The 23239-nt window shown below is 47.3% G+C and overlaps 9 protein-coding genes across 9 annotated transcripts; 5 read left to right on the top strand and 4 right to left on the bottom strand.

Moving 5' to 3' along the window:
• Positions 1-465: 465 nt before the first annotated feature.
• Positions 466-2153, bottom strand: EDB91DRAFT_1290672 (phosphoglycerate mutase-like protein; the record flags this gene model as incomplete). The annotated part of the gene is made up of 8 exons (XM_041324841.1): positions 466-692; positions 744-907; positions 962-1126; positions 1175-1322; positions 1428-1556; positions 1609-1664; positions 1713-1974; positions 2022-2153. The coding sequence occupies 8 exons, from the start codon at positions 2151-2153 to the stop codon at positions 567-569; spliced, it is 1182 nt and encodes a 393-aa protein (XP_041176061.1). The 3' UTR covers positions 466-566.
• A 1425-nt stretch (positions 2154-3578) lies between these two features.
• EDB91DRAFT_1083072 (uncharacterized protein) lies at positions 3579-7002 on the top strand (the record flags this gene model as incomplete). Its single annotated transcript, XM_041315574.1, has 12 exons — positions 3579-3614; positions 3684-3795; positions 3873-3925; positions 4089-4220; positions 4791-4876; positions 4912-5351; positions 5384-5493; positions 5642-5790; positions 5985-6050; positions 6439-6464; positions 6670-6856; positions 6924-7002. 12 exons carry the CDS (start codon positions 3579-3581, stop codon positions 7000-7002), a joined length of 1476 nt encoding a protein of 491 aa, XP_041176060.1.
• A 2367-nt stretch (positions 7003-9369) lies between these two features.
• EDB91DRAFT_1290664 (VIT family-domain-containing protein) lies at positions 9370-10655 on the top strand (the record flags this gene model as incomplete). Its single annotated transcript, XM_041324840.1, has 3 exons — positions 9370-9617; positions 9698-10131; positions 10202-10655. The coding sequence occupies 3 exons, from the start codon at positions 9370-9372 to the stop codon at positions 10504-10506; spliced, it is 987 nt and encodes a 328-aa protein (XP_041176059.1). The 3' UTR covers positions 10507-10655.
• A 909-nt stretch (positions 10656-11564) lies between these two features.
• On the top strand, positions 11565-14489 carry EDB91DRAFT_1140617 (uncharacterized protein). The gene is made up of 8 exons (XM_041318969.1): positions 11565-11905; positions 11994-12095; positions 12151-12269; positions 12321-12630; positions 12687-12787; positions 12837-12999; positions 13057-13220; positions 13272-14489. The coding sequence occupies exons 1-8, from the start codon at positions 11809-11811 to the stop codon at positions 14079-14081; spliced, it is 1866 nt and encodes a 621-aa protein (XP_041176058.1). The 5' UTR covers positions 11565-11808; the 3' UTR covers positions 14082-14489.
• A 13-nt stretch (positions 14490-14502) lies between these two features.
• EDB91DRAFT_1140611 (DEAD-domain-containing protein) lies at positions 14503-17751 on the top strand. The gene is made up of 8 exons (XM_041318968.1): positions 14503-14745; positions 14803-14863; positions 14924-15135; positions 15189-15387; positions 15438-16195; positions 16252-16593; positions 16642-17109; positions 17162-17751. The coding sequence occupies exons 1-8, from the start codon at positions 14602-14604 to the stop codon at positions 17372-17374; spliced, it is 2397 nt and encodes a 798-aa protein (XP_041176057.1). The 5' UTR covers positions 14503-14601; the 3' UTR covers positions 17375-17751.
• EDB91DRAFT_483113 (uncharacterized protein) lies at positions 17355-19230 on the bottom strand. Its single transcript, XM_041327420.1, has 9 exons — positions 19049-19230; positions 18677-18996; positions 18569-18611; positions 18408-18519; positions 18271-18350; positions 18212-18224; positions 18099-18160; positions 17940-18043; positions 17355-17887 (listed from the first exon to the last, which is right to left on the bottom strand). The coding sequence occupies exons 1-9, from the start codon at positions 19110-19112 to the stop codon at positions 17543-17545; spliced, it is 1143 nt and encodes a 380-aa protein (XP_041176056.1). The 5' UTR covers positions 19113-19230; the 3' UTR covers positions 17355-17542.
• Positions 19231-20549, bottom strand: EDB91DRAFT_483178 (uncharacterized protein). The gene is made up of 7 exons (XM_041327421.1): positions 20463-20549; positions 20204-20408; positions 20074-20153; positions 20005-20020; positions 19892-19953; positions 19745-19845; positions 19231-19694 (listed from the first exon to the last, which is right to left on the bottom strand). The coding sequence occupies exons 2-7, from the start codon at positions 20290-20292 to the stop codon at positions 19350-19352; spliced, it is 693 nt and encodes a 230-aa protein (XP_041176055.1). The 5' UTR covers positions 20293-20408; positions 20463-20549; the 3' UTR covers positions 19231-19349.
• EDB91DRAFT_1083066 (uncharacterized protein) lies at positions 20424-20902 on the bottom strand (the record flags this gene model as incomplete). Its single annotated transcript, XM_041315573.1, has 3 exons — positions 20424-20588; positions 20640-20782; positions 20839-20902. 3 exons carry the CDS (start codon positions 20900-20902, stop codon positions 20424-20426), a joined length of 372 nt encoding a protein of 123 aa, XP_041176054.1.
• Positions 20903-21839: 937 nt separating this feature from the next.
• EDB91DRAFT_1083065 (aspartic peptidase domain-containing protein) lies at positions 21840-22895 on the top strand (the record flags this gene model as incomplete). The annotated part of the gene is made up of 5 exons (XM_041315572.1): positions 21840-21854; positions 22028-22245; positions 22269-22454; positions 22495-22753; positions 22800-22895. 5 exons carry the CDS (start codon positions 21840-21842, stop codon positions 22893-22895), a joined length of 774 nt encoding a protein of 257 aa, XP_041176053.1.
• Positions 22896-23239: the final 344 nt, after the last annotated feature.

The following is a 23239-nucleotide window of genomic DNA, read 5'->3' as shown; positions in this document are numbered from 1 at the left end:
AAGGCAGCACAGGTATCGCGTTTTTTCCTGGGCGATCTTGACATGGCGTGGTGAAGACAACTTGAAGGAAGTACTGCGAAGAGTTCACTATGGTCACAGAAGCACGTGATTAGTAACAACCGTGTTTATTGCTGCGTTCATTGCAAGCTACTGGCCACACACCAGGGCTTTAGGACTGATAACTTATAACTACCCTTTATTAGGAAAAAGCACAGCGCCTACCCGAGTATGTAAGTAACCTGGTTAGGTAGGTGAGTCTTAGATATGTAGGAGGCCAAGTAAAATCGATATTCTCTGTCCGTACTGGAAACCGCAAGCATGTCTCTCAGATGAATGCAACGGGAACTTTGGACCTTGGAAAGTTATTCGTCCTCGAAAGCATGGCCAAGCGCGGGAAATTGCACTCCGAGCGACATCAATGTTGTTCTACATACCCGCTTGAAATTCCACTTCATTCAAGTCAAGTTCCAGGAGAATGATTGTTTATTTGTGGTCTTTAAAACACAAACATAATTATATTATTTTACATCTCAGTAAACTAAAAGGCATCCGTGATTTTATGACATCTATGTGTTGGTTGTAGCCGTAGGGTTCAAGAAGGGGTCGTTACTGTAGTTAAAGACAGAGCATCCACGAAGGACAGTTTGATTGCAGGAGAAGCACCAGTTATTGGTAGAGTTGATGGTAATCGTCTAATTGAAACTGTGAGCAAGAAATCATACGTGCTATAACGAGCGGCTCACATCAAGTTGGTGAATAAAACTGTCCAGTGTGATGCTCGTGTTGCCAAACATTGTAAGCTGACGGAACTGGCTGCTTTCAGTACCGTTCTTGAACTTCATGCTGACCTCATGTTGACCCTGCGAGTTTTGCGACAACTCGAGGGCAACGACAGAAGCATAGTCAGCTGTGAATTGCGTATCAGCCTGCAGTGCTGGACCCATACACTATTGATACTGACCGATACCAGCAATATCGGGGTCGGCCAAGGTGGCGTTCGTGACATTGAAAAGACTTATGAATGGTTTGTAATCGATCTCCTGTATAGACATCTTGACTTTGTTAGAAGCCTTGGTCATGTTACCCAAGGCCCAGATGATCTCTGGGAGGAGTGTGCGAATGGGAACTGTGGAAACGTTAGTAAAAACACATTTTCCTATTGAATCTAACCTACTTTGGCCCACGCCATTTTGCGCAGAATCGGTGAAGACATTGCGTTGGACCCAATCAGCATAATAACGAGCTTGCTCGAGGAAGGTGGGAGGAAGGGTTTCGTAATAGGTCTTGTTATAGGTGTACTGAACATTCACATGGTCGTATATCTGCGAGACAATATGGGCCAAGTCTGAAAATGTTTAAATGAACCCTTACATTCCACTGCACAATTATGTCAGAAAAGCTTTCAAAAACGCAATGGAATAACATACCATGTTCGTCAAGCTGTTGTTGACACCTCCCAAGTAAGGTTTCAATGCAGTCAGGAAGGGCGCGGCAGTGGTGGACATATTTATGAATGCAGATGAAGCGTAGATTCGGGTTAGATGGTATTGGAAATACTGTTCCCGAGCGTTATGAAGTGATATCCCGAAGATACGATAGCTTTCATACCTCGCATTCCATCCAGCTCGTGAGAGCCGGACTTTGCCAAAACTCCAAAGATTCCACTGTAGCACATTAATTAGAGGACATAAGAGCAACTGCGACCAACTTGCCTGGAACATACTGATATCCTCCAAGAGGGGAGAGGACCGTTGTTCCATTCGCCAAGGTCATCTCTGACTTAGATGTAGATGGGTAGAGACCCTGAAGTAGAGCATACGCGGAGTTAAGGATAACATTTCCTCCACCAGCATCTGCGCGAACTGCCAGCTGATCGACGTTTACTACGTCAGTGCTGATATTCTGGATGAAAGATGACGAATCGGGATTGAGATATATGTTACGAAGGAAGCTGCCGAGTTCGAATTCTTGTGTCTAAACATTCATGAGCAAGATCCAGCGTTATAACATAGAACTCTCACCTCTCCAAGAGGGGTGATGTATGCTTGAGTGGAGTTGTATGTATTGGGGTCTTGGTAGTATGCCGTCCTATCGCCGTGGCGAGCCAAAAGGACAACACCGATGAGACCCGCCGTGGTAGTGGTGTTAACCATGGCTGAAGCTGCTGTAGAGAGGAGGTGATGAGGCCTTTCACTTCAGCTTTGCTCGCTTTATAGCGCGCTAGGCTTTAGCGTGCATAGCAATTTGAAAATCATCCATAATTACCACATCTTGAGAGACTAGCATTATTTGAGCCAAGGCGAGCAAGTACTGCCACGCTTAGTCCAAAACCTATGGCTGGTATCGATGGAGCCAACGCTGTAAGGGATAGGTATGTCCGAGCGTTATAGCATTGACTTGTTGCCGTACTGGAACCGCTATATATAGCCACTATAGTGTGTATGTCGCTGTGATGATTGATCCGCGTTCAATAAGTTGACTCGCCGGACATCGCATCGCCCGCAGCTTATGAGATTTTAGCGCGTTTTGCACGGATATACTTCAACTTGAACCGCGGGGGCCAACGATGCGCTGGGGCATTGAATCAAGAGTAATTCATAAGTATGGGTGCTGAGTCTCAGTAAAAAAAAATGTATGTACATTCCTTCAATCAAGTTCAATGCATCGAACACTTCACGCTTGAATATATTCGGACTTCCCAGTCGCATGGGCGCTAAGTAGTACAAGCTACCCCGTCAGCAGCGCATTCATATATCAGATCATCGCGGCTGTTCACCGTGGTCTGTAATTTCGATATGACGTGCCGATTATGATGGGATGAATATTACCGATTTGGTGGCACTCCACAGTCAGTCTCCACTTGCTGCACTAATACTACCGCAGTGCCACTTGTCTGTACTAATACTAGTGTATTGGTGCGCCCGCTACGGCAGGAGCCCTGCGGAGGCGTTATCTCGATGAAAAGGAAGCCTTCACGAGTCCACGACTTACTAGACTCTTCTACACCTTCGAGAGAACTTGGTTGCCTCATGGGAAAATACAGGGAAATACGCGAGATTTGTCTGTCTTCTGTTGGATATGGTTAGACTACCCTGTTAAAATAGATCTGCCAATTAGAGGTGGGGCGTGCCGCGTGGTACATACTACTACGCAATCGGACCTTGGCCAAGAGTATTTGTGTCGGAAAAAGTGGTGGCGGTCGACTTATACCTTGAAGGGGTTGATCCGATTCAGATTAGTAGGCGGAGATAGACGGTGTCCGTGCTTACTACTGCTTAGTAGTAGTATGGTATTATAGATGCACATTTATTATCATAGTGCGCGTTCCGCAGCTTGCGCGCTGCGCGTTTTCTCGAGCTTGCGCGTCGTCTTCACAACCTCGTGCGCGCCACCACAGCACTCAATATTAATCTCCATCGTTGGACAGGGTTTGAAGACTCGAAGTTAACTTCTAATATGTGAAAGTATTAGTACCTCAGCAATCCCGGGTACAAAGTAGTCATCAAGGTTGGCTAAAAAGGCCGGCATTCAAAAGTCCGTTACCAGTGGTACGCAGAAATACATGTACAGTGCAAGATATGAAACGTAAAAAAAAACTACAGGATGTGGTTATGGTAAGTACTATGTCGAACATGAGCGCCTAAGCTGCCACACTGAAGATAAGAGAAAATTTGGCATGCCAGCTCAGAGGCCCAGAACTGGTCACCGTCGAACTTCATGACGACGTGCAAATGCGAAACGGCATGCAGCTACGCACCACAGGTAGTGTTGCCGTCGAAGCGAAGCGACTTCGAGGTAACTTCGCTTCACTTCGATCGAGAGGTGAATTGAAGTTATCAAATAGATCAACCATTATCACTACAAATCCAAAGCCCTTTATGCGCCTCCTGTCTCTATCAATATTTACAGTCCGCCCACTCTACAAGTGATCCTACATCCGTATCTGCGCAATCATTGATGGCAGGATTCAGGCGCTTGACGAGGAGTGTTCGACTATGGATGTTTGACAACCTCGTCATCAACCGCCACTTCCCCTGAGCCCCTCCTTCAAGTTATCATTCAGCCAGTCGACTCCAATGTTAACACAGGAAGAGCAATTGCAACGGGATTTAGAGGAAAAGAGGACAGATACTGTACGAGAACTGCAGCACTGCGAAGAAGCAGCACTTCTTGGTGCTGAATGCACAGCTGATGTTCGGTTTAGGACGAGTCTCTCGCAAGTATGTGCGCCGTTCAGTTTTTTTTTACCTGTTTTTTTTTGAATCAATGGCATATCTGTATACAAAAAGAGCACATTCCCGCTGCCTTTCCGCGTCGCAATGGATGTCCTTCCTGCACAAGCTTCATCTGTCTGTTTTGAACGTGCCTTCCGAGTTCTCTTCCAGCAAAGAGATGTGCACACTTCGGCGTGCCAATCTATCATCATCGGTGCTCGAGGCACTACAAATCCTCAAGTTCTCTTACAAGCAAGACCGGCTGAATTCCATGTCGGATTTTATTACTGAAGAAGTGGATAATTTTTCGGGACCTGTGACTAGGAATACCATAAACAAGCTCGTAGCAGCAAGCAAGCTCGATGCACTCAGCAATTCGTGAATAAGAATGAGGATTAGTACTTGGTCTCTCGGATGATATCATAAGGCTATTATTTCTGCCAACTGTCCCGCCCATTGCCGACTTCGCGAAGTGGAACGAAGCGCACTTCGACTTACTTCGTCCACATTGAAGTGTACCGAAGTGTATCTAATTTTGATTCGTTTCAGTTCGCTTCGCGGCAACACTAACTACAGGATATCCGCCTCGCTAACTTCAACGACCTCGAAGTCAGGGCGGCAGCCGATGAAACTGGGTGGGAAATAGGGAAGCGGCACCATAAGTAACAGCCCCATCAAGATTGACATCCTTCGACAGTTCGGACGACCTTCTTCAAGAGTTGTGGTTCATGGAACCTTTGGAGTTTGTAGTACGGGTTGACCACCAATATGGATGGTACGGAGTTGTCAGAGGCTTGAAAAAACCGACGAACATACTGTCTCGTGCCAGTCCTGCTGTAAGATTTGCCAATATTAGTGCCACGCATGACACCAGTACTAGTGTTGTCATCGTTGAGCAGCAGGTGTCCCGTGAACATTTCAACGATCAGCAGAATGCTGAGAGGCGTGGGAACTGGGAAGGGAGGAATTGGATAGAATTCCTTTTTCTGGTATCCCACCAACGTACTGCTGCCAGCAGCCACTGGGAGTCCGAGGAGGTTTGTGATGCGCTTCCCCGCTATCCCATCTACGCCTTTAATGCATATTCTTGCACCCTCTCGGTGCTCTTTGGCATGCAAAAACCTTATATACTCTTTGGTGAGCTTTTATAGTTCTCCTTTTACTAATAGCACCTGTGCTGCGCCCTCTCGCACCTCGCACTGTCTTGACACAATTCGCACTCTCCCAGCACCATTTGCCCCCTCTTGCTGCATCCGAGCCCTCTTGTAACTTCACGCAAGTTTTTTTTTTTGGTCTGTTTTGGTCTTCTTTACTGTTAGCATCTGTAACAATAGGGGAGCTCACACCTGGGAGCTTACGGTTTATGCTTATCCGTGCTTATGCTTACACCCCCCAACACTATCTGATTTGTATATGGGTATAAACAGACCAAAATACATTACATGCCCAGTATAGTCGGCGAGCGCTGTGACCGCCAATGTCGAGCGCTCTGCCAGTGGATTATTGATTGTCCGAGTCTCGTTAGCGTCATGAGAAAGAAGGACCCTCCACCCCCTCCTATTCCCGATGTCCACTGGTCCGTGGATATGACATGGACCTTGCTGTCAGAGGTCGAGAAAGACGAGAACAGGCTTGTTTTACTGGGGATTCTGGATTTGCCAGGTTACGGAGAACCATTGTCAACATATATGCATGTAGATACTGCTCATGGAGAGAAATTCGTGCCATCTTTGCTTGCAAGTTGTTAATTGATGACAAACGGTAACTTAGTACTGTGTATTATAAAATCTGCGTCTGCGCAAACTGGGGGGTTGTAAGCACAGATAAGCATAAACCGTAAGCTCCCAGGTGTGAGCGTCCCTATTAAATGTAACCTTTCTACCCTGTGACCTCTCCAAATCCCTTGCGACGTCTTACATCCGCCATCTCCCTGCAGTCTTTGTTATATTAATTCATGTTTAGAGTCATAATTTTATTGAACTCTTTTGTCTATAACTTGAGTATTGAATAACGCCCTGTATCGAAGGTGCTAAGTCCTACTACTTATCATGGAGCGCTGGAATTAGAAGTGCGCACGCTGCCAAGACTTAGACAGCGCGCAAACGCGGAAGCCCCGCTTGACAAAATGCTGAAGAACTGATATAAGTAGTCAAGACTGTCGTCCCTTAACCGTTACGCCAAAAGGCAGTGATAATGAAAGTTCACGCTTCATTATCGCGGACAGTATTTATGCTGATTATGGGAACTCAGGTAAGCCAACGGGCTTACAAGAACGCGCAAATAATAAATGTGCATTTATAACACCATAGCTTATGCCACTTAGCACTTAGCCTCGAAAGTCCATACTTGGCACAACTCGTGTTATAAGACAACCCATTGCAACGTCCGTGTCGCAAAGCCAGTGGCCACGGAACACCTTTGTACTAGAAGGCCTTCCTTCTATTGGTTTGCATAGGGGAACCAACGAAAAACGCGCTAGTGTGCAAAGCGACGTCCAAGTTGTATCAATCACTTTGTTCCAAGTCTGTCCTCTTGCTCGCGTTCTCCTTCTCGCAGTCCCACTTTATCTTCAACCTCACCAACACCAGCCAGTGGAGGAATGTCATGACATTGTCATGGACCACTCACGTTACTCTGAATTTGTGGGCTATGTATCGACAACTCCGTTTTCTTCACATTTTGCTGGAGCAGAATTATATTCTTCTCTAGATCCCACGGCTACAACACCAAGGATCATCAATTCATTGGTGGTACCGCCGTGACGCTCTCGCAGCCGTTCGCCGTGTAGGACAGTAACGTTAGAGGACACTCGGGTCGTATCTCACTGACCTGTCAATTCGAAGCTCTGCAGTATGAATAAAATGTGAGTTCCGACTTTCGAGTCAATGGATATGATTATCCTCTCCAATACTGAGTCTGAGTCAGATAGACGAAATGCTAGAGAATGTCAACAGTGAGTGCTTATTTTCTTCAATCTTGATGTCCCGTCTACCGATAGATCACTCTCAAGTGAATGACGCTTCATTAGTTGTACATGCTCTTTTTGCAAAATGTTGGTGCTGACGAACGAACTAGCTATTTCATACTGCGCTGAGTTTCCCCTAGTCAGACCCGTAGTAGAGTTCAGAACATGTTCTCCCCCAAATTATCTCAAGGCTTCCAAGCTCCCTAGCCTCATTAGACCAGCCGTCTGGGACAACCAGGTACAGTCGGACGTTCTGGGAAGCGGTTGATCAATCTTCCCAAAACGTTGGTTCAAGACTAATAAGCTCCCCTTCTTCGTCTATATCTTCCGGGTCAATTTTCAATCATTTTAGCCCGAGTCCCGTCACATCTTTCCGCGGATACGCCTGGATACACGTGTCGTGGTGCTAATAAATGCCAGCAGCTCCCCGCCAAGGAACAAGGGGCTACGGGACGAAAAGAAGCGGCTGGAGTAGCTCCGAACATGAGGTTCCCCAACTCACACCCCAGATTTTGACTAGAATGGAGTCTCCCTCAGGCATACCAATAGAATGAAGACAGTCGTTTCTCTATAAAGACTAGAATGCAGGTTTTTGGGTTTGGGAAGATATGTATTCTGATTTGCATTCAAATACTTCATACGTTTGATCGCAGTGGTCGTGTACCCAAGGATCTGCTCCCAGTACCCATTTTCACTGGATCTGACTACCAGTCGTACGATGATATGACTGCAGTCGTGCACAAGGGTAGTCTGCGTGTTTGAAAACCCTGCTCAATTCAAAGCGATATCTCGCCCCTGAAGCTGTGCGCTTTCCACAAGGGACGGCATAGAAGCTTTCCGGGGCGTCAAATGCGTGAGTATCTTGCTAGATCAGAAGTATCACAAGTTTAACATTTTTTTTTCACTTCGCCAACGTTCGCTCTCAAATCCTGTGAACTTGTGGCGAACAGCTTGCACTGATAACAGCCACAAGTTCTGTGGGCGCGGAGGATATATACGTGCTTGGCGCTCCAAACATTCTTTCTCCGCGAGATCGAATAAGTAGCCCTAATCCGCGAGCGGAAAAATCCTCGCACACACAAGAGCGGAAAGACACTCCGCGGCCGCGGTGCATTGAGCCGCCAAGGGAATGATACTACTGCGGAGAAATTCGTAAAGATGGCGCAATGCAGACGTTGAAACGACAAAGGAAAACTTGTGCGTGAAGCACAGCCGCACTCCTTGTTCCAATCTCACGATGCTCACCTCCATTTTTGCAGCGAAACTTTTGAAAGATGTATCTCAGGAATGAGATAGGACAGTAAAATCCTCGGGGTGGTCAAAGTGCCTGGATAAAATAAGTTCAGCGGCTACCCCGCAGGAAACACGCGGTGCTTCATGGTTCACTCTCCGTTCGTGGAAGGCATGGTACGTGTGGACAGAATGTGTATAGCATGAACTTCTCTCGCACCGCTGATCACGGGTGATCGTCCAACCAGAGGCTCTGATTCTGAATCAACGTTAAGTTAGCAATTGATATTGATTCCTCTTGAGCTTACGATTGCTTCGATACACAGGCGTTGCGATTGGTGGAAACACAGCTAAGTAATTTATTAAAGGGCACCTCAAAATAACTTGTTAGCTGCTTCCAAATGGAGTAGCATTTACCTTTGTAGATTGCTTAGATTGTTGCGTTTTCAATGCAGACAAATCACCAAAAATTTCGAGCCTCTCCGCACGCGATAGCTGTGTGTGGGTGCCGATTAGAGTGTGTTTGCAGTGAACTCTCTGAGTTTTTGGATATTTAAATGCTGTTAAATGTCGTAGAAACATGATTGTACTGTGACTCGTCGACTGCGACCGTCGAGACTCGAAAAACGAATGCTGTGGGGGATTCAGGAAATTCAGGTTGGAAAACTTCTAGTAGTGTGACTGAGGTTCGTGCATCATGGCATTAAGTATGATCGAACGTTGAATGTGCTGCATGGCAGCTGGCAGGAGTGCCAAATAGCCACAATTTGATTGGCCAATGCCACCGGCAACTAACGGCGAGCGTTCATGCTATGATAGCTTTCAGCCTTTGTCCAGTGCGATTCCAGCCTTTTTCTAATGGCTCCTTCACGCCCGTCATGTGTTATATATAAGTCCTATCGCTCCCATAAATTCTTTACTACTGTCTTCGTTGGCCGCGAAGCCTCCCATTAACCAGCCATGACCTCAACTCACCCAGAGTCCAACAGCACTACCACAGCTGCAGTTCCCCTACCGACCAGAGATGCCATGGCTAGCAGTTCGGTCAACAGACCGCCACCAGTGTGGTCACTGGAATCTAATGGAACCTTAAGTCCACCACTTCTCGAAAAATGCGATAAACATGGCCGTCAGGATGGTGTTTGTTGCAAGGACCTCAAGGACGAAGACAATAGAATGCTGATAGATCCTGATATTATCCGAGACGTGTGAGTTTTCCCTTACCAAGTTGCGGCCTTCTGTCTGCGCTTTTCTCGCAAGTCATTGACACGTTTCGTGCCTTCCATAGCATTATAGGACTGTCGGATGGCCTGACTGTTCCCTTCGCGCTGACAGCAGGTCTGTCGGGCTTAGGGACTACGAGAACAGTTGTTGTCGGGGGCCTTGCGGAACTCATCGCCGGTGCCATATCGATGGGAATCGGTGGCTTCCTTGCGTCCCAGGCTGAGCGGGACCATTATCGGTTCATGCGACGTCACACCTACTCACGGGTAATGCGGAGTTGCGTCGGGGAAATGGAGAGGGAGGTTCATGCTGTTTTGAGTCCCGTCGGTGTCGATGAATCGACTTCTCAGGCTGTCACAAACTGCCTAAGGAGAGTGGAGGAAGAATCTGGGTTTGAGGGGAGTAGACCCACACCTGCCGATGAGGAGAAACCACCACGGGGGATGAAGCACGAAGCTGGGCTAACACCATTCTTACTGAAATTTGGAGAGGGGATGGGTATGTTTATCTTGCCATCTATTGACGCGTTAGAAGTCATTCTGATTGATGTTGCCTTTTACTTTCTCAGAGGAAATTCCGAATCGCCGACTATACATCTCCGCTTTCACCATCGGCATGGGATACCTCCTGGGCGGTATCGTCCCGCTTCTCCCATATTTCTTCATTACTCAAGTAATTGAAGCATTGAAATATTCTTGCATACTTACTGGGATAGTTCTTCTTATATTTGGTGCCTTCAAAGCTCGAGTCACGGGGGCAGCTAGGAGTGTCTGGGGATACATTTGGGGAGCAGTCAGTACTATGGCTGTTGGCGGAGCTGCTGCCGCTGCCGCCTACGGGTTGGTTGCAGCAGTGGAAAGATCGTCCATATGACACTATCTCTGTTGTTTTTGGTGATCTTATCGTCTCTCCTATACTGTTTGGATGATCCGCTAGATTAGTGCACACTCTATTGTTGTGGGATTTTCATGGAATACCTATAGTACATATTTACGGGTACTCACATGTATCATAGTCATGTAAAACCTTTTTCCACGTGTGTCGTTCAGATGCTTAGAATTACTTTGCTGAACAGCAATCATAACTCTATAGTACTTCTAAGTTGAATATTTAGTTCTTGACAGGTTCTGACATCTGCCGCGCCTAGAAGCTGAGGTTTTAAGGAAATGGAATGAACTATAAATTATTTACCGCCATGGCATCCAATCCACTTCCAAGCATTTGTTGGCGGACATCGATAGTGAAAAATGAGTTGCCTGCACCAGTCCGCAAGGACCTACAAGGCCGTTGTCTTGAAGCGGATGTCTTGAATGATTATTGTCTAGACGTGGCCACAACCGCGGGTGAATCGAGTGGCCGTTCAGTGGCCATAACAAAGTCCGCTCTGTAAAATTGGTCCACTAAACGACGGGCGAAGGGAATTGACATCAGATAGACAACTGCGCCGAGAGCAAGTTACTTGACCTATGTTGGGCTGGCTCAGCTCAGAGAGATATCTGCACCATAAACACTTGACAGGTATGTAGGAAGTCTTAGCAAGGATCAAAAATAAGATGTGTGCGTACTAAAAATACAAGGGTGAACGTGATGATTGCGCGGTCAGGCCTGTGCCTACCCGCAACAGCTCGCTGAGATCAGACGTCGAGGGGCCCCAGGAACGTTAGTTAGAACGATATCCGATGAACGGGTGCCAAGAGGAAGTGACCGGCCCGGGAGAGTCGTGGTACGTTTCACCATTAACGTAGTACGTGTATGGCTTCATTTGTGGGAGGACATGCGAAACTACAAGACTGGCAACTAGTTTTGTCGAGCTCTGGATGTATTGCTTGAACAGGAGTCAGAATTCATAAAATCGACAGAACTTACCTCGTAGACGAGGAGAAAGACCCGGAGCAAGTGGTGGAGGGGCCACGCTGGGCCACGTGAAGACCCCGAAACTCCACAGGCTGTCACTGTTAAACCTATTGCCCACGATCTCCACACCGTCTTGTTCGCCATTCACTAAGCCGCTCAGCGCTCTGGTTAGCTTGGAATTGTCGCGAAGAATCAGTGGATGCCGTCCTTCTGCAAATTTCGTTTTCAGAAATCAGATCTTCAAAGCTACAAAAAGTCTGATCCGACATCGCAGTGCACTTCCTACCCGCCTTCTGTTTTGCCCGTGCGGCGCTTAGAATCATGCTTGTGCAGACATCTGGATCAAAAGTCAATATGCTTGCTGAAGATGATTTCGGGATTGTCTATCTTATAGAGAATGCTCAACAGTTTTGGTCAGGTACGTCGTATTACAAGTTTTAAACGTCTCTTTAGGACATGGGAGAAGGCTCGAACTTACAATCGCGCGCTACATTTATCACTTCTAGAGCTTGATGACGTCCTTCGAGTTCCCAGCGACGGATCTGCCACGTTATCCATGTTAGACACCGCACTCAGGAGGTTTGTGTCCCTCTGTGCTTCCTATCACGGTTAGCTTCGTCACAATTGCACAAGCCCTCTGGTTATGTTCATATCTACTTCCAGAACAGTTCCTTCAAAGTCCAATGCAACTGGAACATGCATGCAGTCTTCTGCTCGACTCCGAGTTGTTTGCGTTTCACTCTGAACGCATGTGTGAGTTGGCCATCGAAGATGTCGAGTCTGTGCGCAGAACCCCCGCATACCATTCCTCCTATACTGAAGCTAGATTACAGAAAACAGATCCGCACTCACAGCTCATTCTGTACAGCGTACTATTATTCCACGGTCGCCGTCAATCGAACTTTATTCGCTCCCATAAGCATTGGCAACCACTAATACCGCTTCTCATGGATCACGTTTTGGTGGAAATAAACCCAGATACCGAGGACGTCTATCTTGGTGCACCATCCATATCAAGTGGTTCCGGTTCACGCTCCAGCATAGTGATCGGTCACATACCAATAGAGGCCATGCTGAGGAGCCTGGGTGTGAGGCTACTCTATGAAGTGTGTCGGGTCCAGAAAATGTCTGTGCAGGACTTGAGTATGTGCCTCTATTGCTTCAATGGTGATCTGCTTTTTGACCGACACCATGCACAGGTGTTTTCAACGATCAGTTTATCGACAGTTTGTTTGAACTTGTAGAGCAGACTCGATTTATGTCCGATGAAACTTTGAATTATTCTGTGATTAAATTGATCGTGAGAGTGCCGAATTTTTATGAAGTTCGTACCTAACCCTCCTTGTCAGGTTGCATTGAATGAGCAGTTTATGGTAGCATGTTTAGGCAATAACCAACAGCCTGGAGCCAAGGAGCCAGAGTCGCAAAATCGAGTGCTCATGGTCCTGATATCTCGTCTCGGATCTAGCAAGACTTTCGGTGAAAATATGATATTCATGCTCAATCGTGCTTGTGAGTAATTCAAGTTCAAGGGCATCGTCGTGTCACCGACTGATGTGCGTTTCATAGCACGATCTGCCGAAGACTTGTGCATGCAACTTCTGGTACTCAAACTTCTTTATATTCTTTTCACCAACGGAGCAACATCAGAATATTTTTATACAAACGATCTCCGTGTTCTTGTGGACGTCTTCCTACGCGAGCTGGTTGACCTTGATGAGGAGAGTGAACCTGTGAGTCTTGCAGCGACGCACACAGAAGTAGTCTGAATTTATTCTTCACAGCTTCGGCATACCTATCTTCGCGTCCTGCATCCACTGCTCACAAAGACTCAAATGCGAAACGTGCCATATAAACGTCCGCAAATTGTTCTTGCCCTGGAATCGCTTATTCAAAATGGAAATATCCGAGACATCAACCCCACAACGAAACGTTTGGTCGAACGATGTCTTGGAGGCGAGTGGTGTGTGCAGCTGCGAAAGACAACGCACGACAAAGAGGCACTCAAGCGTCAAGGGGATTTTCGACACAGCAGCCCGAGTCATGACGTCATTGCGTCCACGACACAAGACAATGTGTCCTCTCGAGCACCAACTTCGCCAGATGTGGAACATAACTCTGCTTCCAAGACACTGAGTTCGAAGTCGAAGGTCCTAAAACACAGTAGAAGTGTTGAAAGCATACACGTTCCCACATCTCCCCGACTGCCCTCTCTACGATCGGCAACAGACAAATTTATGCGTTCTAGCACAGACAGTGCGACGAGTTTAGCGGCTGCAACCACTCCTGCACCTAGACGACGAGAGAAAGCTAGTTCTGTTGATGATGTCACTGTTACACTCTACCCAGAGAAGGGCGCTCTCGTGCAGCAACCGAGACATCCTTCACCCAGTTCGAGCCTTCCTCCAGCCACGTCGGTCAATCGCAAGGTTCGAAGGCCGGCACCTGCCCCGCCTAAGAGAAGAAAACCACCTCCAGTACCTGTCGGAACGACCAATAGCGGCGCCACAATCACGGCCATCGCAACTTCTGCTTCTACTCCATCCCTTGGTCAATTAGGGAAAAACAGCAGAGTGGCGTGCCGCCAACTGTAGCACAGAAACGTCATTGAGATGTCCACGTCTCCAATGTCATTCCTCCACATCTAATTCTGGTTGCTTCACCAGGAATTCCCAAATTCTGCTTAAAGTTACGCTGGCTGTTCTATCCTTACTCACAAACATCACCTCGTGCATTGATCATTTGCATCTCAATCCTACATCTCATAGTTGGGACACTCATCATTGTATACAAATGTATAGCTTCCTCACAACACTTGTTTAACTCTCCTTCGTTCAGGATTTATCACGCTTAATTGCATTCTTACATTCTAACGTTCTTGGTTTCTTACTCGCATTCTCTGAAAATTTGCGCCAACTTCCTTATTCTGGAGGTGTATACCCCCGTTCATTCCATTTTCCTGTTGTTGCAGCAATGGAATCAAGTCTGTTCAACACAGAAAAGCGCTGACGTAAGCATACATTCAAGAGGATCTACATAGATCCTGGTGTGACATTGGGCCGGCCACAACTCCTGCAATTCCGAGACAACTACGATCCTCAGGTCGTCATCAAAATGGCGGATCAAGCAGGCCCATCGTCAATGAAGCAGTTGAAAAAGCCACGGAAGAATGTGAAGCACGGATTGCGATTGGCGAAAGCCAAAAAACTCTCGGAAAAACAGCAGATTGATGCTTTGGAACGTGCAGCAATGGAGTTCGTGAGTCATTCAAGTTTCCGCCTTGCTGAGTGCGACACCATCTCAAGTGCGGGTCAGGAGCCGCGAGACGGTCTTCAAGCTTTTTCTGATCTTCCTATTTCCGAATTGTCGAAGAAAGGTGTGATATATCATATACATCTCACCGAACACGATTGTTCATAACGTGTTTTACATATAGGACTCAAAAAGTCGTTCTTCGTTAACATGACAGACATTCAAGCAACTAGTATACCAGTCTCCTTGAAGGGCAAAGATGTACTGGCAGCTGCTCGCACTGGAAGCGGGAAGACTCTTGCTTTTCTCATTCCAACGCTGGAGATACTTTACAGAAGAAAATGGGGTCCCCAGGATGGTCTAGGCGCGGTAATAATTTCACCGACCCGTGAACTGGTACGCCCCATCTATCCTTAGTTTTTCAGTCGCTTAATGGTTATATGGCCAAGGCTGTACAAATCTTTGATGTCTTGCGTTCGGTTGGAGCGTTTCATTCATTTTCGGCAGGGCTCGTGATAGGTGGAAAGAATCTGAAGGATGAGAGGGAGCGGCTCGCGCGAATGAATATCCTCGTTGCCACACCAGGTCGACTGCTGCAGCACATGGATCAAACGTTCGGCTTCGAGTGTGATAACTTGCAACTTCTCAGTAAGTTCTGGATTGCACGTTGTTGCCAAGGGTTAACCATGCTTGCAAAGTTCTCGACGAAGCGGACCGTATACTAGACATGGGATTTTCCAAGACGTTATCTGCATTACTCTCTCACCTGCCGAAATCACGACAAACTCTACTTTTCTCGGCTACACAAACCCAGTCCGTGTCACAATTAGCTCGCTTGAGTCTCAAAGACCCCGTTCCCATCGGTGTGGATGGAGCCAGTGGCTCGTCTGCTACTCCCCACGCACTTGCACAGCATTACTCTGTCTGTACATTGGACAAGAAGCTTGATGTCCTGTGGTCATTCATCAAAACCCACCTACACTCCAAGGTTCTCGTCTTTTTGTCGACTGGGAAACAAGTCCGCTTCGTTTTCGAGACTTTCTGCAAGATGCATCCTGGAATACCGCTGCTGCATCTGCACGGAAAACAGAAACAGTCCGCCAGACTAACGATGTACACTCGATTTACATCTTCTCAACACGCAGTCCTAATCGCTACTGACATAGCTGCACGCGGTTTGGACTTTCCTTCGGTCGATTGGGTTGTGCAGGTCGATGCTCCAGAGGACGCCGACACCTATATCCACCGAGTGGGCAGAACCGCGCGTTATGAAAGCTCAGGAAATGGCTTGCTACTCCTCATGCCCAGCGAGGAAGAGGGCATGAAAGCCGCACTAGAGAAGAAGAGTATCAAGATCGACAACATCAAGATTAGACCTAGCAAAACACAGAGTATACAAAACCAACTCCAGAAACTTTCTTTTCAGGATCCAGAGATCAAGTATCTCGGGCAACGTGTATGTTTCTACTTCATATCTGCGTAATAAATTTTGCTGCTCATCTGGAGGTTTAGGCTTTTGTGTCCTATGTTCGTTCTGTCCACCTTTACAAGGATAAATCGATATTTAAAGTCAACGAGCTTCCCGTTGAGAAGTTTGCGGAGTCTCTTGGCCTGCCGGGCGCGCCAAAGATTAAGTTTCTAAACAAAGACCTTGTAAAAAGACAAAAGAACGCATCTCGAACGGTGGCAGCTATTCAGGCCGAGATTGAAGCAGAGGCTAAGCAAGAGTCTCCTGACTCTGAAGATGACTCTGAAGAGGCTGCTGTGTCGTCCGATGATGATGCGCTAGCTACCGCTGCTCTTCCTCCCGACCCCGAGGTCAAGGATGATTCAAAGCTTTCCATATCTACCAAAGTGCGTGACATTACATCCGCTTTACTGTTCCTAACTCAGGCATTGCAGCCCGGCGTGCGCACGAAATACGATCGAATGTTTGAGCGCAAAAATCAAAATATTCTTTCTGCACACTACTCGAAATTGGTTGATCACGGTGACGCGGTTGATGACGAGGAAGACTTCATCACGCTGAAGCGCTCAAATCACGATTTATCTGACACTGACGCAATCCCAGAGATAGACAATTTGTCGAAGAGGAAGCTCAAGCTGTCCAGAACGAAACGCGCAGTTGCTAAATATGGCCAACTGGGACAGAAGTTGATATTCGACGACGAGGGGAACCCGCACGAAATTTATGAGATGGTGGACCCTGCAGAATTCTACAAAGGAGGTTTGGAAGGAGCGAAGGAAGCTGGAAAGGCCTTTGTGGAAGGGGAAAAGGACAAGCTAAAAGGCGCGGACGTGGTCGATAAAATGGAAGCTAAGGATAAAAAGCGCGAAAAGAAGCGCAAGCGGAAGGAACGCGAGAAAGGTGTAAGTTCAGCGTCCTCCCGTTGCGAGATCTTGCTCAGAATGTGTTCTTCAGATTGATCGCGACGATGGCCATATCCCAGAACTTGCACCCCCTGATGACGACGGATATATATCCCCTGAATTTGACCTGCCTTCTGAAGATGATGTGGAGTGCTCGCCGCCGCCACTCAAGCGGAGTAGACGTCCAGCTTCGACCAAAGAGGATTCCAAGGGCTTTGAAGACGAGGAAGAGCTTGCACTCCAGCTGCTACGTAACCGCAGATAGGGTTTGGATTCTGTACGTATGCAGTTCATTAGAATTCATATGCTATCCAGTACCCAACAGGCAGTGTAGGCACGGTTGCACTTGGCTTGCGTTGTTGCATTGTATATATTGCCAACATTCTCGCCGAGGAGACAGCAAGTACATTTAATATCATGAAAGTTTCAAACTTCAGTTGTAGTGCTTAACTAACACCCCATTGATGATCTCTTCTTCTACGCCTTTATCCTTTCCACTCTCCAGTGCTGATTGGCCATAGGCAGATGTCCTCGCTTTCCTCCATTGTTCCATCGTCGGTGCCTCGCTATCATCGCAACGTCTCTGAATTCCAACTCTTTGCAACACTGGACTTTCGGCCATCGGCACCAACTTGACATCGTCATTGGGCATGACAAAGTAGAATACTCCAAGGCGAGTGTAGTTCCGCTGATCCTCTGGGGGCTGGACAACGCGGTGAATCGTACCCTTGTAGTACCCGCCGGTAAGGAAGTCCATTGCATCGCCTGCATTGACAACCTGTAACCCCTTCGTTATGTTGTGCGGTGAGACACTAAACGTGACCACCTACAAGTGCATTTTCCATATGACGGATCCAACGCCATTCGCCTTCACGGGTCAGAATTTGCAGTGCGGCGATAGGCTGACTCCATAAAATTGTAATGCTTCCGAAGTCTTGCGGTGACACTGGTGAGCACAGGTTTTCCTCCTTGATCATATGGTCACTGACCCGTGTGTCCCTTCAGCCAAACGTTCTTTGTTTTGCTTTCTTCTTCATCTGTTCGTGGGTAGCTAAACTACATAAACTTGTGGAGGCTACGAATCCAAGGACGCGCTTACTACTTCATGAACCTGGCTGCTCGAAGTCAGCAACAGCATGGAATATTTCAAAAGGTATGTACTATACGTCTCGCCGACGGCGTCATAATCATGGCTGTTAACCAGCGTGTCTTCGGGCAGCTCGAGGCTGCGCGCAATAAGCCTAAGCGAAAATATGTTATCAGGAGATCATACTCGAGCACACAGTTAATATCTTTGCCTCAGGATTGGATGCAACACGTTCAAGTAGGTTTTTTTGCCGAATTCCTTGATCTCTGGGAGAAGAGGACGGAGTACCTCTGGGTGTCCTCGCTTGGTCACATCACGATTAACTAGAAGGACGTCAGGCGAGTCAATAAAAAATGAAAGCATTTTGCTCACTGTTGTAGTGCTCAAGCTGGTCGCGGACTCCAGCATCGATATGCTGAATTTGATTGACTTGCGTAAACCGAATGCTCATGGGTCGGGTGAGACATAACCGCCACGCACCCAGTACTGCCGTAATTTGTATCCTTGGTATGACCCCGTTTGTTTCATTGTTGCAGCATAAATTTGCTTCTCGCTGTCACTAACGGCTGAGAAGGGTAGGTCCGCAATGTCAAACATGCGAGCTGTCTGCGTCGAGGTGAGATAAACGATCCACAGAAAATGATAGAAATGCCTCACCTGGTCTTGCGAATACCCATGGTTCACGACATAGAAGAACCCGTGGTTGAGGAGGGCATCCCTTACTTCAATTGCGAGCGCGGCGCGACCTTCTTCGGTGTCGGCTTTCGAGATGTCGATGACAGCAAGGTCGGCGTACTTCACTGTCAATACACACATTAATGTTTTGCATTAAGCAGATGACTTGGCACAGACAAGGTTCCTTGGTAGGAGGTGGAGCAACATAATGCGGCACATAGGGCAAGGTAAGGCTGGACATTGTAACCAAGGGCAGAGGGGGAGTAGTATTCAACTCTGCCTTATAAGCCTGGGCTCAGGCCTGAGAGATCTGATGTGCTGGCTGCCGGACCGTAATGTTGGAGCAGCTGATCACTTCATTATTAAGGTGCATTGCGTCAATCTTGATGCGCATTCGGAAAAATCCTAGCTTCGAAGTGCCGCATAAGCCTCTAAGACGAAAGTAATGTGTTAAGGCAGATCCAATTTCTAATACAAACTAGTTGTAGTGCTTGACAACAATACCATTCAAAACCTCTTCCTCGATGCCAGGCTCTTTGCTCTTCTGTAGATCGCTTGCGCCATATGCACTAATTCTTGCGACTCTCCAGGCCTCCATCGTAGGAGCTACATCGTCTTCACATTTACGCTCAATCCCAGCCTTGTCAAGTACTGGACTGCCCTTCAGGGGTACAAGCGTGACATTATCATTCAGGTAGGCGAAATAGAGGATGCTTAGTCGCGTGTAGCCACGTTGATCAATCGGAGGTTGCACAACTCGATGGATAGTCCCCTTGTAGAAGCCTCCTGTGAGGAACTCAATCGAGTCACCGACATTGACCAGCTAAAGCATTTATGTAAGATGGAAGAGTCTATGGGAGGTAAAATACACACCAAAGCATTATCGATGTGCTTGACCCAGCGCCAGCCCTCCTTCGTCTGGATCTGTAAGGCAGCAACAGGCTGACTCCAAAGTAGAGTGATGCTTCCGATATCTGCCATGATGTGAGCGAGGTAACACTTGACGGAAAGTAGAGCGACCTGTGTGTCCTTTCATCCAAACATTTTTTGTCCGGACTTCATCTTCTTCTGACCTAGGGAAGCTGAACAGAAGATAAGATACATTGGCATGCACCGTATGGTCGCGGATTTACTATTTCATAAACCTCACTAGCGGCCACGTCAGACCCTCAAACGCAGTTGAAAAACGAAAGAAGTCGTACTATATGATACTCCGGGTGCATCAAAGTCGTGCAATTTAACAAATGTGTCTTCAGGAAGTTCAAGGCTCAATGCCATGAGTCTGAGAAGCGCGATTATTTTCAAAATTTGAAAACAAGGTTGAAGACGTGCCTGCAAATCTCATGGAGAATATTGTGGTGGTTATGGTGCACAAAGGCATCGATATCAGGAAGGAACGGTCTGAGTGCTTGTGGGTGCATCAGGCTATGGACGTGGCGGTTGCCTAGTTAAAGGGCGTTAGATTTTCTCTGGTATAATTGAGTATGCGCGAACAGTTATAGTGTTCTTGTTGGTCGAGCACGCCTGCATCAATGTGCTTATCCATGGGGAATTAGTGGTAGTAGACGGCAGGTGTCATGAAATGGCCTACCCAGTACTGTCTCGGTTTGTAGCCTTGGAATATGCCTGTCTCCTTGCTGTTTCCAGCGTAGGCACGTTTTTCGTCTTCAGCTACTCCAGACATGGGAACATCTGCGATATCAAACATCCTCTCCGTCTGCTCCGAAAGTGAGAATATGCGAGAGAAACAAGGTTTTACATATTTCACCTGAGCTTGGGTGTATCCGTGGTTGATAATATAGAAAAACCCATGAGTAGTCAAAGCATTTCTTAGCTCAACCGCTAGTTCTGCACGGCCTTCTGTGGTAGTTGCTTTAGACAGGTCGATGATGGCAAGATCTGCATATTGGACTAAACATGATGGATAGATTAGACGTATAATGTAATATCATATCGATGTCACCCACGGTTCTCCTTGGTAGGTGGGGCATGGACATATCTTGGAATTTGTGGGATCGTCAGACTAGGCATTGTAAGGCTTGTGCTTCCTGTTAAATTGAAAGAGCACTATCACCCATATGCCCTCTTTTAAAGGCAGGACGCAACGAAGATGATCCGTGCACCAAGAAAAGCCGTGTTCATATGATAAACCAAGGAGCGAATGGGGGATCAGATGGTGTGCCCCTGAAAGATACTGATAGAAGCTATTGTTATTTACAGCGCTCAAAGCTCCAATGACTATGGCCTGAAAACTCTGTCAGATGTTGGTCAGATGTGATTTTCAATGATAAGTTTAACTTTACTCACGGCAGGAGTTGCCCAAGCCCATTACAGTTTATAAGTGGTCACCTGCAATGGGCTAGGAGGAAGGGAGGACTCCCGGATTACTGCCTTTGGCCTAGTTCATCAGTTGTGGTGCTTGACAGGACCCGAATGTTTGTCCTCGGCTTGCGACGTCTTGTGGAATTGTAAATGTCCGCGGCAACTACATACTTACCTACGGCGAAGCCAGGGTAGGCTATTAAGCGCTTTCAAAAAGTCGCAAACAGTAGTTTTCAGGTTTGTATTGAGCTACAAACGTTTACCGTTTGTAAGACAGTGGGGTTGGAGACCTGAAGTTCCTTGAAATCGCAACTTTAGACATGTCAGAGATCCCAACACTGGTGCTGATATCGCTGAATATATGAACCGCACCTGTCCTTAAAATTCAGTCTTTCTCGCAGGAACGAATGTGTTGATCCTAGTCTCCCCTAGGAAGGAGTCAAGACGGTTGTTCCTTCGTCGGCGCCCTCGATACCGTACTTACAAGTACCTCATTTGGCATTATAGTCCCTATCTCGCTGAAAAGTACAGCACACTAGCTCCTCACCAACAGCTACCTTTGATCGGTGCTGGCGGTGCTACATTCGTCCACCAACAAGAGACGATGAACTCTTCTGGACCCAGGAGATCATCAACGGTGGACACAATGTCCCCTTCACTAGTATGTAACTGCCCTCTCTTCTCTTGCCGACCTACTCACGTTTCTCAGATTACATGAACGTTCAATATTATACTGAGATCTTCCTCGCCTCAGTCATTTAGGGTTATCCTTGACATTGAGTAGGAATTTCCCCCTTTGTTTTTGCCGTCCACTCACAGTTCACTCGTACTTAGGTCGAGCAACCTCTGGGTCCCCAGCTCCGAGTGCACATCTATTGCGTGCTTCTTTCAAGCCAAGTACGAGTCCCGTTCTTCCTCCATATACAAGGCCAATGGCTCCGAATTCTCCATCCAGGACGACCCCCGGCCGACTCCTTGGCGGGTTACGTCTCCCAAGACGTCCCCACCATCGGTGACCTCACTATCTTGACGAAAGTCTCCTCGATGAGCCCGTCTTCGCCTTCCATCTCGGTAGCTCCGAGGCCGACGGTGGTGAGGCCACAATTGGCGGAATCGACTACGCAGTCTACACTGGTAGCATCGCCTACGTCCCTGTCCGCCGCAAGGCATACTGGGAAGTTGAGCTTGAGAAGGTCCCATTTGGAAACGATGAGCTGGACCTTGATCAGACAGGCGCTATTGATACTGGCGAGTCTCCTCTGTGTCTGAGCGACTCCAGTTCCTCATCAGATTGCACACAGGCACCCCTTCATTCTATTCCCTACCGACATCGCCGAAACGCTCAACACCAAAATTGGCGGCACCAAGACATGGAACGGTCAATACCAAGTCGACTTCTCCCAAGTCCCCTCCCTTCCCGACCTGACGTTCTATCTCAGCAGCAAGCCCTACACACTCAAGGGAAGCGCCTACGTCTTGGAAGTTCAGAGCACGTGCATTTCCTCGTTCACCGATCTGGATAAACCTACCTGGAGGTTCATCATTGTGGATCATTCGAATGTGATCTATTTTTGGCCATGGGCTTCCTTTTGATAAGTCCCTTCAGGTGATGTGTTCCTCCGCCAATATTACACAGTTTTCGACCTCAGTCGGGTCGCTGTTGGGTTCTCCAAGGCTGTGTGAGGACCCCAACTTCATCTGATACCATGAGGTGGTATATGCATGTATTTTGCAGGGTTTGAAACTCTTCGATTTATGAGTGCTTGGGTTGTCCATCACCTGCTATTGTGATATTCCGGTGTTGAGTTAATATGAATCTGATGCATTGCATATATCGCAGTGATTTCCGTCGAAGAACTTGTGCGTTGCCAAGACTCGATCTCTTTGGCCCACGGTTGCTACTGAATCAAAATAAATTTCGACCTGAGGTTACCACTGGCAGATTATGCCTAAGACATGATAACCCATGGTGAATATATGTGCTGACCTAGACATGCTGAAAAACTTACCAGCCCTCCTAGTATCTCAGAGGTCCTCCCAACTAGT

Source organism: Suillus paluster, assembly GCF_016628075.1.
Source record: "Suillus paluster strain FC165 chromosome Unknown EDB91scaffold_35, whole genome shotgun sequence".
NCBI classification, from domain to species: Eukaryota; Fungi; Basidiomycota; class Agaricomycetes; order Boletales; family Suillaceae; genus Suillus; species Suillus paluster.
This window is presented reverse-complemented; position numbering and strand designations above follow the sequence as displayed.